This window comes from Antedon mediterranea, chromosome 1 (assembly GCF_964355755.1).
Source record: "Antedon mediterranea chromosome 1, ecAntMedi1.1, whole genome shotgun sequence".
Classification (NCBI taxonomy): Eukaryota; Metazoa; Echinodermata; class Crinoidea; order Comatulida; family Antedonidae; genus Antedon; species Antedon mediterranea.
The window spans coordinates 36,850,068-36,867,023 of NC_092670.1; the positions used below are offsets into that span (position 1 = coordinate 36,850,068).

General features: G+C 34.9%; 1 protein-coding gene across 1 annotated transcript; it reads left to right on the plus strand.

Annotated features, from left to right (window-relative positions):
• The first annotated feature begins 79 nt into the window (after positions 1-79).
• On the plus strand, positions 80-14,197 carry LOC140052254 (integrator complex subunit 9-like). Its single transcript, XM_072097760.1, has 19 exons — positions 80-232; positions 1,086-1,213; positions 1,588-1,645; positions 2,133-2,195; positions 2,606-2,689; positions 2,838-2,893; positions 3,662-3,869; positions 4,162-4,251; positions 4,897-5,053; positions 5,778-5,958; positions 6,214-6,317; positions 6,810-6,938; positions 7,046-7,170; positions 7,455-7,535; positions 7,940-8,026; positions 8,542-8,640; positions 9,198-9,335; positions 10,220-10,276; positions 11,019-14,197. Exons 1-19 carry the CDS (start codon positions 224-226, stop codon positions 11,136-11,138), a joined length of 1,974 nt encoding a protein of 657 aa, XP_071953861.1. The 5' UTR covers positions 80-223; the 3' UTR covers positions 11,139-14,197.
• Positions 14,198-16,956: the final 2,759 nt, after the last annotated feature.

A 16,956-nucleotide genomic window follows, 5' to 3' on the forward strand; every position in this document is an offset into this window, starting at 1 on the left:
ACCCCAAATTATAAATGAACTCGTCCATCAAATGAAAACACATGGATGTTGAGTTGTATTGTTGTTGTTGATCGACGAATTGTAGGATTGCCTAGCTAGGGCCAGGCCTAGGCCTACTGTACTTTATATTTGTGTTCATAATATTTATGTTAATCATATGTTATGAGGATCACTAGTATTTTCTGAACATTTTCTGTTTGCTTCTGAATTGTAATTTATAAAAATGAAATTGGTATGTAACATTTAAACTTTATTATTACTAGTCTAGGCTAGCTAGGCCTACTAGCCTACTACTACTAGAACTAGCTAGGTAGGGCCTATAAAATAGGCCTAACTAAACTAGCCTAGTAGGCCTATATAGGCTTACTTACTAGACTAGCTAGGCTAGTTAGTAGTAGAGGCTAGGCTATGGCTACTTACTACTCTAGCTAGTAGTAGTACTACTACTGCTCCTCTAGCTAGCTAGGCCATGCAGGGAAAAATTTCATTTTAAAATTTTGTTTAGCAATTATTGCTAATCAAACTGATTTTTTAGTCGAGAAAGATAGTTTTGTATTGTATTTTTTGCTACACAATTTTAGAAATGTGTAGCAATAAGGTTGTTTTGTATAGCTATTTGCTATGCTACACTGGCGAAATTATTCTCTGCCATGACAGTGAGGGGGTATTTATGCTCTGAGTAATTTCTAATGGCAGCGCAGCTGTTGCGTTGTCGTATTTGTACCATATTGGCATATCCTACCTAGGTAGGCAAAATATGTGTAGCCCTATATGTACATAGGCCCGACCCCTATTCTCTTTTGTTGGTGCTACTACTAGCAATTTGCACACAATTGAAAATCTGAAAGAAAGAAACAATTCAAATCAAATAATTATCAATTGTGACATACAACCCAAAATTTAACTTAAATTAAAGTGATTAAAAAATTCTGTCGGCACAGCAACCTTGTCGTTGATAGAAAACCATATACACTGCAGTCAACTCTTAATTATTAAGCATTTCCATTCAGTTAGTGGGAATCTTATTTGATAATAATTTCTATGTAAATGCATGCAATAATGAATTTGTACTTTATTTTTCTCAGTATTGCCTGTCTGAAAAGCCAAATGCCCCCTGCATAGTTGTAACATTCAAGGGTACAACCCTGATGTTGGACTGCAGTCTTGATCTCCAGTCACTACAGCATTTCATTCCGCTTACGCTAGTTCCCAGGTGAGTTTATACATTTTTTCCTTGTATATATTATTCCTTGAATTAAATACATTCCAACCAATTTTAAAACGGACAAATATTTAGGTCCCAAAGTACTGTGAGTGTAATGGGAGACTTTCTGAGGTGTTTTTCCTATTTTTAGAGTGTAGACTCGAGGATTTTTTAATCGTCTATTTCTACATCTCCTTTATCTTGATAATAAAAACCCTGATGGGTATAAAATTTCAAACATCAACCTAATTTTGTACTGTAATCTGTATCAAAAACGAAATTCTATATTGTATGTAATTAATGCTTTTGCATTGAATATGTTTCTATGTTAACTTTGTGCGTATTTGTATATTTTAATTTTGAAATTGTTCAATAATTTTTAGCACACGACTTGCTAAACTATCAACATGGAAATGTAATGGAGAAAAAGATCAGTGTAATGTAAGTTGATCTATCAAAACAATATAATAAAAAAAAAATAAGGATTATACTTACATTACAAAATTGACATTGACACAAAATAGATTAATTTACTTTTTATCTTGCATTTTTTTTATTTATTTAAACAAAAAATTTCATATGCATCGACCAGCAAGCACAAACTCGCCAATTACAGGATGGATAAAAACTATTTAATAATCAATATATCATGCTTAAAAACTAAGTCTCATTTGAGGCTTAGGGAGTTGAAAGAGTTGTAAGTTACACCCCTGGCACTAGGTCAGGATTGAACCCTGGACCTTGTGATTGTAAGGCAAGCATGTTAACCACCAATCTAAAGTACAGCTCAATTATTATTCAATATATTATACATTTATGGTCCTACGAAAACTACCATGGAGTTTAGATTGCATTCTGGACTGACAACTATCCAGTTGTCTAGAGACGTTCAATGTCTAACAAATCATTTTTCTCATTCTTTGCACAGGAGCTTAAGGAATGTGGTGGAAGAGTCCTTATTGATAGTTGTCCTGAAGTCTGCCTACCAGAGGTCAGTTGATATTTTAAAGCTCTGATTCACTATCAAACTAGTTTGACAAAAAAATGTGAAGTGTCCAAATACTGTATGGTAGTGATATGCCCAAATATAGTAGCGATTTGATATCATGTCCATATATGTCTACATCACATTTTTTATTTATTTTTTTAGTTTAGAAACTTTGTAATAAATTGGATTTATTTATAACTGATAAGTAAATTACTGCATAAATTATAGCTCATTATAAGTTTACATAGAAGTCCTTAAGCTCTGTCTACACTATCAAACTTTATGTGACAAAAAATGTGATGTGCCTATCGACATAACTAGTTTTATAGTGTAGACAGAGCTTTATACAAACATAATTCATTTGTTGAGAAATTTATATAATATATGTTAATAATTACTATTTTCTGCTGTAGTTTGATATGTTTAATATATCTAACATTGATGCCATTCTTATCTCAAATTATCACTGCATGTTGGCACTTCCATTTATAACCGAGGTGAGTCATGTTTATTTTTGGTTTTATACATATTACAGGGCACATTTTTGCCAGTACAGCACAGAAAAAGTATGATGGATGGTATAGCAAAAAATGCAGAGAGCTAGAGTCTCTCCTGTTTTACATGATTAGTTTTGTTTATTTTTAGTATGCTGGTTTCAAAGGAACAATATATGCAACAGAACCCACAGTGCAATTTGGAAAGTAAGTCATTTTGTATTATTATTATTATTAAACAAATACAACGTAAGGAGATAATATATAATTGTCTGTAGCTGCCAGGAAAGCACAAAAGCAGTAAGCCACTGTCACCAATTAGGTGTGTACCTCCAACCATAGAGATATTTATAATATTTCTATGCTCCAGCGAAATACTATTGTTATAAGTCAATAGTGACTGAGAATTGGTAATGCAATTTTGATGTTTCAAAGGCATCTAAAGCATGGTTCCCACTAGAATACAATGCAGCAACGTATTGACGGAAAGTGATGTATTGCGTAATCACAAGTGGAAACCGACGACGCAACAGTGCTGCAAACATCGCAGGTTTTCTTTCATGCAGGCATAATTATTGGAAGGGCATTTTCTTGCGTTGCGCATGTTGTGTTTTGTTACATCGCTAGTGGAAACCAAGCTTTAAAGATAAAGAGACAGAAATATAATGATAATAATAATTGTTCATTCTTATATAGCACATTTTATAAGCAAGCTCTCAATGCGCTGCACATTATTACCCCGGTCATTTTTTTTTATCATAAATGTATTACTGCAGTATAATCGTAATAATGCAGTATAATCTTAATACTGCAGTATAATCAATGCGCTGCACATTTTTACCCCGGTCATTTTTTGGATCATAAATGTATTACTGCAGTATAACCATAATACTGCAGTATAACCATAATACTGCAGTATAACCATAATACTGCAGTATAAAGGTAATTCACTACTACAGTAACATTTACACCCAGATTGTATATGGATGAATTAGTGGAGTTCATGGGACGAGTTGGTAAAAGGATCGTAGCCAGTCGTTGGAAGCAGCCGGATATTTTAAAGAAATTACCAGCACCATTAAAGTCTGCCCTCAACATACCATCATGGAGAAATTGTTATACACAGCAAGATGTAAACAGCGCATTAGCAAAGGTCAAATTAGTGTCATTTGCTGAAAAAACGGTAAGTTTTTACCATCGAGGTATTATAGATTGGCTAGAGGGAGGACTCCTGACTGAAAAGTGATTGGATATTGAAAAAATGTATTCTTTTTTTATTTATTTAATATCCAAGTGTAACAAACTGTCCCATCTCCTAGTCCCATCTCTTAGTCCAACACAAGTAAATGAGAGTTAAATGTGTTACCTATTATACATTACAAATTACTGTACATTTGTTTATTTATTAAATTTACGAATGCATTTTAACCTTTATTACAGTTTATATACAATAAATTATTTTCATCTCAATGTAGAATCTATTTGGTGCTGTAACCGTTGTGCCACTAAGTTCAGGTTACTGTCTTGGTGGATGCAATTGGATGATTCAATCTGATTTTGAAAAGGTAATATGTATAATATGTAGATCAATATGCCAGCTATGTGGTAGTGATGTTGTGGTGTTGGTATTGGTAGCTCTGGGTGTGCATGTGGTACCAGTATTTGTAGTTTTGGTGGTGATATTATTATTTGGATTTGCATTTTTTTTATCCTACGCATCCAACAGCGAGTAACTCACCAATTACAGGATGGATAAACTATTTTATAATTTACCGTGCTTATAAACTAATTCTCATTTGAGGCTTAGGGAGTGGAGTTGAAAGAGTCATGAGTTGCATCCCTGGCACTAGGTCAGGATTGAACCCCGGAGCTTGGGATAGAAAGGCAAGCATGTTAACCACCAAGCTACAGCTTCAGGTTTTTGGTAGTGGTATTGGTAGCTCTAATTGTGGTGTTGGAAGTGTTAGTGGTATAATATTATGGTAGTTTTGGTAGGTCCTTCAGTTTTTGTGGTACTGAAACATGATGGGGTGATATTTATATTGTTTACATATGAGAAGTCACATGAAAGCAGTAATCTGTTTCTGCTATACTATCTCTACTGTTGTCTTGACTTAAAATATTGTGCTACTGCCGAGAACAGTCAACTATGACCCATGCGTCGTGTGCACGTTCACTCAGTCTAAAAGTCCTTATTGTTATTTTTACAGATATCTTATGTTGCTGGCTCATCCTTTCTCACCACTCATGCTGCACCTATCAATCAACAGCCAATGAAAGATAGTGATGTCATGATCATTACAGGGGTAACGCAAACTCCTGGACACAACCCAGACACCATGTTGGGCGAGTTTTGCAGTAATCTAGGTCAGTACTCACTAATCATTTTCTATTACCTCACAGAAAGCTCTGTCTACACTATCAAACTAGTTTGACAAAAAAAGTATGATGTGCCCAAATACGGTGGTGATATGCACAAATATGGTAGTGATATGACATCACCTTCTTTGTTCTCTACTCTTATTCAGTCTCCACCCACTATTCAACATGCTGTTTCTATTGTTATATTTCTTTTATTCCTGTCTACCCAGGCAGCACTTGCCAACTCATATGATATGACTTTATCCAAATTCCCTCACTTGCTAGTGTTGCCCGAAAGCTCTGCTAACTTTTCTGGCTGTTTACTTTATCGTTTTGATTTAGCTTTTCGCTTTTTTTTTTGTATCTCCATTGAGATCCAGCCACTGATACCCACAGCATTGTCATTTTTTTCAGTAATTTGCCTTTGGATTTATAATATAATAATATTTACATATTTATAAGAATATGCTCAGGTTGGTGAATTAAACATGCTACTGGTAGATTGCTTTTTGAGCTTGATTGTGTTGGAGTTGACCCTCTAGTTTTGTAATAGCTCTATAAATTTTTTTAAATATCAGATTTTTTCACCAAAAAGACGGTGTAAACTACTATAGCTATTATTGGTATTATATGTATTCGGGATTATGCTATGTAATTAAAACAAATAAATGTTGAATTTGAATTTAAAAGTTTGGACATGACTGACATTTTAAAGAATTTCTCATTTCAGCTGTTACAGTCAAGAATGGTGGTAATGTTTTAGTGCCATGTTATCCGTCTGGTGTCCTATTTGACCTGTTTGAATGTTTGTGGGGCTACATGGATAATATGGGATTATCCCAGATTCCTATTTACTTCATCTCTCCGGTTGCAGACTGTTCTCTTGCATACTCACAAATATTTTCAGAATGGTAAGTCTGGCAAAAACGTTTAATTGAATTATTTCGCAAATGATAAAAAACTTGTGAAATATGTTTGTAATAAATACGGATCTTGTTTACTTTTAGTTTGTAAACAAAATAAAAATAATATCACTCTCTACAAAATTATTCCTCTATGTTTTGGAAAGGAGAATCTGAGTTGAGAACAATTAGGTATTAAATATAAAAACAAAAAATAAATTGTCTCTAGAATGTGAGTACTTGAGTATTTTCTTTGTTTTACAGGCTGTGTAGCGCTAAACATTCAAAGGTATACCTTCCTGAACCACCTTTTCCACATGCTGATCTTATCAAGAACAATAGGCTTAAACACTATTCATCAATTCATGGTAAGCAACCATTCTTTACTGCAGTATTAACCTACTCTACTGCAGTAACAGCAGTAGAAAACACATTTATTATTTATTCAACTTTATTTTACTAGGGTAGCCCTTAACATCTGTACTACTACAGCTTACTTGAAGAGGCCCTCTTAACAACAATACAAACATATACAGATGGCATTCAAACATAATACTACAAGAGGATTCATAAATTTAAAATCTCAAACAGATTAAAAATGTTAAAATTATAAAATGTGCAAAATGTTAAAATTTATTAAAAAGCCATAACAAAAATGTGTTTATTTAAATGTATGTTCCTACAGTATTAAATAAGCTTTTTCAGTGATAAAGATTTTGATATTTTCTTTGTACTGTCAATTACATACCATATTTAGGAATATCACTACCATATTTGGGTACCTCACACTGTTTTTGTCGAACTAGTTTGATAGTGTAGACTGAGCTTTACAGGTTTTTTTTTATTATGGTAATTTTCAGGTGAATTTAGCAATCAGTTCAAGACACCTTGTGTGGTTTTCACCGGCCATCCATCATTGAGGTTCGGCGATGCTGTACATTTTATGGAGATGTGGGGAAAATCAAGTCTTAACACTGTTCTATTTACAGGTAAATTTTTCATTCAATTAATCAAAAAATGATGTCTTGCTGTTCAAAATTTCAATAGCTTCAGATTGTATTAATGTAACTACCTTTTTTCAATTTTTTTTTTGTAGAGCCGGATTTTCCATACTTGGACGCCCTGGCACCTTTTCAACCTCTATCAATGAAGGCATGTTATTGCCCCATTGATCCCGCTATGGGATTTTCCCAGGCCAACAAAATGATTAAAGACCTTAAGGTATCTAAAGCTCTGCCTACACTGTCAAAGTTTATGTGCAAAGCCTATATTATGTAATACATATTTAAAAATCTGTAGGCAATTTTTTTTGCAACCAACATGTGTTGGGTAGGCCAACTAACTCTGTCTACACTATCAAACTTCATGTGACAAAAAAAATGTGATGTGCCCATATATGGACATAATGATGTCATATCACTACCAAATTTGGGCACATCACACTTTTGTAAAACTGGTTTGATAGTGTAGATAGAGCTTTAACACTCATTGTTTTGTATTTTTAGCCTGGTCATTTGATCATACCTGCAGGCTACTCTCGTCCACCGGCATCCTTACCGCACAAGACAGATCTCCAGATTGAATCGGTAAAGTACTGTTATTGTTAGTTATATATACTGTATATATGGCCCAATCCCGTCATGACAGACGATAAATTCAGACCCAAAATATTATTTAACTAAGCTAAGTACTTCTGTTACGGATGAGTTCTGTTGAGTTCATTTATTGGTTACAATATTTTTATACAGTAATTTATAAATCTCTGCAATTAAGTTTTTAAACTACTCAGCTGGTAACAAATACTAGAAAGCCTTTTAACATTCAGCAACATATGCATTGGATCAATCTAAATCTACATAAATATACAGTATCATTATTATGAAAGCTACCTACTACTTTCAAGGTTATGTTTCATGTTTTGTTTAGTGTGCTTAGTGTGCCATTGATTGATACTACCGTCTATTTTCAATACGTTTCTTTAAACATGTAGGACCCATCGCCTGTAACTTTTACACGAGGAGAAATTCTAAACGTTCCAGTCAAACGAAAATTTGAGAAGATTGAAATATCTGAACAGGTGATACTCTTAATATTAATACTCCTCAATAATAATACTCTCCTTAATATACCATCTTCTTTAAAAAACAATTAATATAATGGTTAAGATTTCTTATGACTTTGTACAAGTAACAAAACTTTTATAAGTTTTTAATTATTATAATTTTATTTATGTTGTTGAACTTTATATGGACACTTTAGTTCATCTGCATATGTTACTTCTATTGATTGAAAATGTTCATCTGGTTTGAAGGTATAAGTATATTGGAAATATTCTTTTTTCCAAACCAATAATTAGTAAAACTAACCTTGACAGTTTCGCTGTCCTGATCGGACAGCTTCTTCAGAAATAATGATGATCTATCATCAAACAGACTGACCTCTAGAGGGCCTATTCAAGGTTAGTTTTACTAATTATTGGTTTGGAAAAAAGAATATTTCCAATATACTGTTACTTCTATTGTTTTTATAAATATATCATTAAGTCTAAATGCAGCGTATAAGTGACTGATGTATAAATGGTACTTGTTTTAGATTTCTGATGATCTTACGCCAACTGAAGTGCGCCCAGGTGTGCTGGTGTCTGCTGTTACAGGTGTTCTGGTGGTGAAAGACAATCAATACGTATTACAAGTGAGAACATGCTAATACCGTATTTATTTGAATAAACGCCCTGCTTTGAATAAACGCCAACCTCAAATAAACGCCACCATAGAACATCATTTTGAATAAACACCCTCCCCCACCCCCTCGAATAAACATCCCGAGGCCTTTATTTATTTCCTAGAATAAACATGCATATATACAGAACATTGTATTACAACACATTTCTATTTGTAGTAGAATGCATTGATTGGCATGATCTACAATTTACCAAGCATTTCGATACAATTTTTACTGTATTTTATCACTTCTTGATATTAATTGTCTTGTATTTTTTTTCAAATCTAGGAGGTATTTATTTGATTATACATGTTACTATATTACACCCAAAAAATAAATGCTCCCCCCCCCCCCCCCCCCGAATAAACGCCCTCGGGAGATCACTTAAAATATCTGGAAACTTTGAAAGTCTGCAACTTGCTCAGACTGTGCTAAATTAACTGCTATCCATTATTGATGATTACAATTTCTTCAAATTATTAAAGGCTTCACTAATAAATCAATAAAAAGGAATTTTTTTTTTTCAGAATGTGCCACCTTCAAACCCTCCAGTTGATATTCAAGTATCAAGAAAAAGGAGAAGAGAAGAAGAAGTACCAAAAAAACCAAAACATTATATTTATGGATGCATCAATGTTGATGAATTTGTCCAAAGTTTGGATAAGGTATGGTATAAAAATTGCATCTGAAACAATGCTTAAAGATAACATTTTTTTTAATCCAGTTTTTGGTCAAAGTGAATTATTATGTGACATTAAAAAAAAATGTAATTTAATGCAAAAATTCAGTACTTAAATCTTCTGTCAGACAATGGTTTTTGGTTAAAATTTAAACGTTTTGTTTTCCTTTTGAATTCATTGTTTTTGGGGTTTTTTTGTAAGTGAATAACTATATTAAAACTGCAAAATGGCCTATTTGAAGTCTGATTTTATTAATCTTCATTTTTCATGTTTTTAGGGGACAATTCATCTTTAAAGATTAGTGCACACTATGACACAACATAAGGACATAAGCGCAATGCAAGTTATTTGGCCAATCACAAGCAATAGATTATTCAAACTGTAGCTTGTGATTGGTCAACTTGTTTACGTCTTTGTGTTGCGTTTAAGTCCTTGTGTTGCATCCTATGTGAGAACCAATCTTTATAATTGCTGCCTTTGTCTTACTAGCACATTATTATTAAGACAGTGGAACCGTAATTATGTAGCCATAACATTGGCAAGCATCACTCCATGGTTCTGTTGGTAGAACAAGTCTTCTCAAATAAACCGTAGATCCAGTGTACACATCTAGCATATGTGCACTTTAAAGAACCTAGTACATCTTTCGAGATGAGTAGTGGGGTTACCTCGGTGTACTATACTAGTACACACACAGCCACTGATCATAACTGGGCCCTCTGGGAGACCAGTCTTTGACTGAAGAGGTTACCCATTATAAATAAATGAATAAGGGAATGCTCATCGAGTTGATGATGAATTTTTATCTTTAATTTAAGTAATAGCTTTAGTAGTTTCATGTACAGCACTGTAATATTTCTTTTAAATAGGCTGGTATTTCCGATGTCAAAGTTGAAGAATCACCAAGAGGTCATATTATTCATTTGGTAAATATTATAGTGGAGCTGTTGGTTGGTGGTTAAAATGCTTGCCTTCCAATCCCAAGGTTCAGGGTTCAATCCCTGACTTAGTGCCAGGATTGTAACTCAGTACAACTCTTTCAATGCCACTCCCTAAGCCTCAAATGAGACTTATAAGTTTATAAGCACAATAAACTGTGCATTTGGCGAGTTTGTGCTCGCTGTTGGATGAGAATGAATTCATTCATTAAATTTAAACAGCAGCTTACCTTATACAGTACCAGTTCACGATAACAAACATTACTATTTATATGCCTAGTGTGTAAACATTATTGACATAATTTCATTAAACATCCACATACAGTGGTTTCCCGAATGATCGTAAAATCAAAACGGTACTGGGTATGACCAACTTGTCACCAACTTAGTCATCCATTCAGAGAAGTACTGATGTAGTAGCCTATCTGTACGGTGACCATAGAATGTGACCCGAGACATGACTAACTACGACTTTTAGTTGATAGAAGATTGAAAAATTTGTTAAGAGTTGTAAACAAATTTTTCAATCTTCTATCAACTAAAAGTCGTAGTTAGTCATGTCTCGGGTCACATTCTATGGTCACCGTACAGATAGGCTACTACATCAGTACTTCTCTGAATGGATGACTAAGTTGGTGACAAGTTGGTCATACCCAGTACCGTTTTGATTTTACGATCATTCGGGAAACCACCTCACGGCGTACAATACAATTATAAACTTTTTTTTTAGCAAGAAGAAGATACTATTATACAATTAGAAGAAAGTTCCACGCACATTGTAAGTGAAGGCAACGAAGCACTGAGGCGGAAACTAAGGGATATTTTAATCAAATCACTGCCAAGCTTCTGATGAAGAACAGTCTATAGAACTTTAATTAATTTTAAATTAAACTGCAAGACAGGATTTGCATCATAAGTATGTAAAGCTACTGAAGAAGGATAACAGCGGTTGATCCAGGAATTTGATTTAGTGGGCCTTAAAATAATACAAATTAGACTGATCAATCAAACAATTGATTGTAATTGTAAAAGTACATTTTTCTTATCAATAACAATATCCCTTTTTGTAGATGGTCATTATAATCAGTATACTTAAATGTTAAAAACCTTTTTAGTATGGGGTGCCGTATGGGACAATGCTAATTTTGTCGAAATATTACAATTTTGTCTACACATAATTAATTTTGTCAATAAAAAATTCATTTTGTCAACACAAAATTCATTTTGTATTGACAAAATTCATTTTGAAGAAGGCGGGGTTGTTATTGGAAAATTCATTTTGTATTGACAAAATTCATTTTGTGTTGACAAAATTTATTCTGTGTGGACAAAATTAAATTTGTCTTGACAAAATTCATTTTGTCTCGACAAAATTAATTCTGTGTAAACAAAATTCATTCTGTGTAGACAAAATTAATTTTGTGTTGACAAAATGAATTCTGTGTAGACAAAATTCATTCTGTAACGACAAAATTCATTTTGTGGCGACAAAATTCATTCTGTAACGACAAAATTCATTTTGTGTAGACAAAATTAATTCTGTGTGGACAAAATTAATTCTGTGTAGACAAAATTAATTCTGTGTGGACAAAATTTATTTTGTGGCGACAAAATGTATTCTGTGTAGACAAAATTTATTCTGTGTAGACAAAATTCATTCTGTGTATAGACAAAATTCATTCTGTGTAGACAAAATTCATTTTGTTGCAACAAAATTTATTTTGTCGCGACAAAATAAATTTTGTTAGCCGAGCCTACTCAAGCGTGGGACAAAACGTTTTAACATTTAAATTAGAAGGCGGGGTTGTTATTGGAAACTCGAAGATTGACAGTTATAGGCCTACGATCAAACAGCTCGCGAATATCATTTTACGACCTCCTCTACACTGGTGAACTTGAATACTTTGCGTCGAGTATAAGTACAGTTTATACTGACGTATAACAATATCATTGTATACTTAAAATTAATTCCGATTCAGCAAAACGGAACACGTAGCCCTCCCGGGTAGCCCTATATGCCTACCAATTTTGGTAATAAATATTAAAGATGGTTGAAGATTTATATCGATACCGATAATATTGATAAAGAAAATGACAACACTATTTACGATAACATCTGATAAGTTGAGTAGTAATGAAATGATTTTAGTTAATACATTTATTTTAATATAATAGTTAGTATAGGCCTATTTATTCTTATGGGAATTGCATCGTCTATATAGGCCTACCAAGTTTATTTGATAGGAATACTAAATTGCTAATAGGCCTAACTCAAGGGAACAAAACTATGATATATCTCTTAAGACATATATTAATTGTCTCTAATTGGAATAATAGAGATATCTTTATTGAAAAGATATCTTGGTTATAACAGGGATATATCTCTATTGGAACCTAAGATCTATATTGTAAACTAACTACATCTATTAAAAACTAAGATATTTTAGTTGCCTAAATAAATGACAGTTTGGTACGCCATAGATTATGATATTGCAAATTGTCGTTAAAAAGTTAAATTTAATTTCAAATTTACGTTTAACTATTAATTTTACTCTCGGTTGCATATTATTATATATTTACACCCTCGAAAGATATAATTCAACTTTGACCAAATAGTTATATGGGTGTTCACACAACTGACATATGGCGCCACTCAAGTATCCATTCCCATGGCAGTGTATATAATCTTTCCACCTTCTCCATGATTGATTTTATTTATTATACATTGGTAATTGCAAATAATTGTTTATAGGTTTACATTGTTCTTTGTACTTTTAATGTACGTATTCAGTCTTTGCCTGGCTTGATAAGATTGATGTTAAATAAAAATGCATTTTCCACTAATAAAATATGGAGTTGTATCAAGAAAGTATTGTAATTTCGGGCAGAATGGTTTTCGGTCTGGAAAGGTCATTATTACACTGTCTGGGGTGTTGATATTTATACATCGAATGTTTTATGGGCAATCAGTCCTGAACCTAGCCAACGTGGCTACCTGGCCTACTTACTACTGTAGGTTAAAGGTTATTAGGTTTCGCAGGGTGGATGACTGTTATAATAAAACTAACATGAGCAATCTTTTGTAGTCAGTTCTTTAAATGTTTTTTTTTTCAAATAACGGACAGCTTTCAGCATCATTATTTCTGCAATGATTATTATTATCTTAAAGATATATTGTCCCCTGAAAAAAATGTTTTAATCTTTTTGTTGAATATGTTATTTTAATGTCACATAATAGTTATTCACTTTCACAAAAAATTGGGTCTGAAAAAAAATTATTTATCTGAAAAAACTGTAATTTAAAGCAAAAAATTGTCAAATTGTCTGGAAGCCAATGAGTTTTTGGGTAATTTAACTGTTTATTTTGTCTTTTTATAGTTGAAATAATTTTTTTCCCCATTCTTTTTTCTTATGGAAGTGAACAACTTCATTAAAACTGCATAATGGCCTATTCTTTATTTTTCATGATTTTGGGAGACAATACATCTTTAATTTTAAAATAAAGTATATACATTTTATAAGATTAATAAATAATATTTTAAACGACAAAATATTAAATAGCCCCATTACTACAATTTTACTTAAGTAATAAGCAGGGCTCTAATGAAAACCATTTTCCGATTTTTTAATATAGAATACATTATAATAATAATTATTACTGACGACGTAGATATTAAATTGTCAAAGTATGAATACTGATCATATCTGATATTTTCGGGGGTTCCCTGATATTATAAAATAGATTAATATGATAGCAATAGAGACGGAGGCATGCTCAGCCATAATAACTTAACCAATAACAAATGTCAAAGATAGCTTCACCCTGTCTTGCCCTTTTCACGTTTAAACTCCGCCTTCTAATTTAAATATTAAAACGGAGCCTACTCAAGCGTGGGACAAAATGTTTTAAAAAACGTTTTGTCCCACGCTTGAGTAGGCTCGGCTAACAAAATTTATTTTGTCGCGACAAAATTTATTTTGTCTCAACAAAATTCATTTGTCTACACAGCGCCAGTTTGGCTGTTATGTCACGTACGGCGCTCCATGTGAGCCCCCTCGTTGTTGTTGTTTTACATACGAATGTTTACTGTTTGCTTTGTTAATAAAGTTACATTATTGTTATACCTCAAGTATCGGTTATTCAGTTGTATTATCTGTGTGAGTATTGTCTATATTATTACCAAGTTGGCGTGGTGGCAGCGTCGGGAAACGAAAATCCTACGCAACACATTTTACTGCCCACAAGAATATCGACTTACCGTCTACACAGGAGGCAGACCTAGGCCTAGCCCTATAACTATAGTACTTATACTGCCGTTATCGCACATCCACAGGCGAGCAACTGACCGGCGCATACTGCAGTCGCTGTAATTCTCCGTTCGTCAATAGAGGAATAACGTTTCATTCAGTACACTTTGTATAAACACCACAACAATGGCTGCATCCAATCGTGCCCCCAAGCAATGGTGCTTAGGTAAAAACGAAACAATAAACACATTTGAGAATTGGCGTCAAAACCTCATGTACACGTTAACATTAGACACTAAATTCGCCAATTTCCTGGTGGAAGGTTTCTCGTGGGGCAAGAAAACCAGAGCTTCCCCACTCCGAGGGTTCACTGATGACAATGGTTTTGAAGACAACGTAGCTAATGCTTTATCTGCACAACAGAAAGTAACCATGTTGGAACTAATGTTAGGTCAAATTGCTAACTATTGCCCTGTAATCTCAAGAAACACTATCGTAAAATCATCCACATCACTACCTTGCATCTGGCAATGCATACGATTACATTACGGGTTCCAATCTAGTGGGGCTCATTTCTTAGAGTTTGCTAACATTAGTCTGGGCCCAGATGAACGCCCAGAGGATCTATACCAACGTTTGCTAGCTTTCATTGATGACAATCTTCTTCAAGCAGACAGTGTTATAACTCACCACAATCAACCTATTACGGAAGACGAAGAACTCACCCCTTCACTTGAAAACCTACTCACACTGACATGGCTACGCTTAGTTCACCCTTCACTTCCCCAACTCGTCAAACAGAGGTATGGCACAGAGCTTCGCTCACGTACACTGGCGTCCATCAAGCCTGAAATTTCACAAGCTATGACTTCCCTATTAGAAGAAATCAAAACTTCCGATGACACAAGAGTCATGCGTTCAGCGATTTTACCGTTTCAAAGACCAGCTTCTCTTCCTTCTCAACCACCGCGTTCCCGCTACCCACCTAAGACATTCAATACTCAGACATACAATAACAAACCAAATAAATGCTGCCCATTTTGCAAACAAGGTGGACGACCAGACCGCCACTTTCTCAGTGAGTGCAAGTTCCTTCCGGAACGCGACCGCCGCTACATGGCACGTGCCCGGGCCGCAAACATCTTCGACGATGACGACAGTTACTGCTATGAACAGGATTCCACCCGTGTCGAGGATCCCAACGACCCACCATCTGGTTCATCCTCAGCTCTTCGAATACAGGTACGTCAGTCGCCATATCTCGAAGCCTTTCACGGCTATAATACCGTACATATTACTATAGACAGCGGTGCTACTGGCAACATGATCCGTGAATCAACTGCACGTTTACTTGGCGTTCAGATTAAGCCCAGTAGTCAATCAGCACACCAAGCCGATGGATCTTCGCAGTTACAGGTTATGGGCGAGACAAACGTCACCTTTACACGTGACAATAAAGACTTGACTTTCAATGGCCTCGTCGTTAAGGACCTCGACGTTGAGCTACTCGCTGGTACACCGTTTATGGAACAGAATGATATTTCTATCCGCCCCGCTAAGCGTCAAGTAGTTATGGCCGATGGCACAACATACATCTATGGCTCCTTGCCTACCACTTTGTCCGAATGCCACTCGATCAGACGCGCTCATGTTCTCCGTGCTCCCTCAACACGCACTGTGATATGGCCAGGTAGTTACATTGAACTTTCACTCCCAAATGACCTCACCGACATAGACACTGTTGCTATTGAACCTCGCGTTGATGCACCAATCTCGAAAACATCTTTGCCATCTCATGTTTGGCCTGAACCACGTATCATATCGTGCGTTGCCGGACGAATTCGCATTCCTAACCTGTCAGACGAACCCAAAGTGCTTTCACGCAATGAACAGTTTTGCCAAGCTAGCCCTGTGTTTACACCTAACCTACCTGACACTTCATCATCCCCGATTAAACCACCAAAGCTTAGCACTACAACAGTTCACACTTGCTTCTCTGATAGCATTAAGCTGGATCCGGATAGCATTCTACCTCGCAACATACTCGAACAATTTACTAGCCTCCACAAGGAGTATGATGACATTTTCAACCCTTCCTTTAAAGGTTATAATGGTGCTGTAGGCCCGTTTGTTGCCACCGTAAATATGGGACCAGTCCAACCCCCACAACGCAAAGGTCGCCTTCCTCAGTATGCAAGAGACAAGCTCCTCGAACTACAACACAAGTTCGACGAACTCGAAACACTTGGAGTTTTTGCCCGTCCAGAAGATGTTGGAGTTGCTGTAGAATATCTCAATCCGTCATTCCTCGTGAAGAAACCCAACGGCGGTTCCAGATTAGTGACATCCTTTGCCGATGTCGGCAGGTACAGCAAACCACAACCGTCACTCATGCCTGACGTCGACTCCACTCTTCTTAA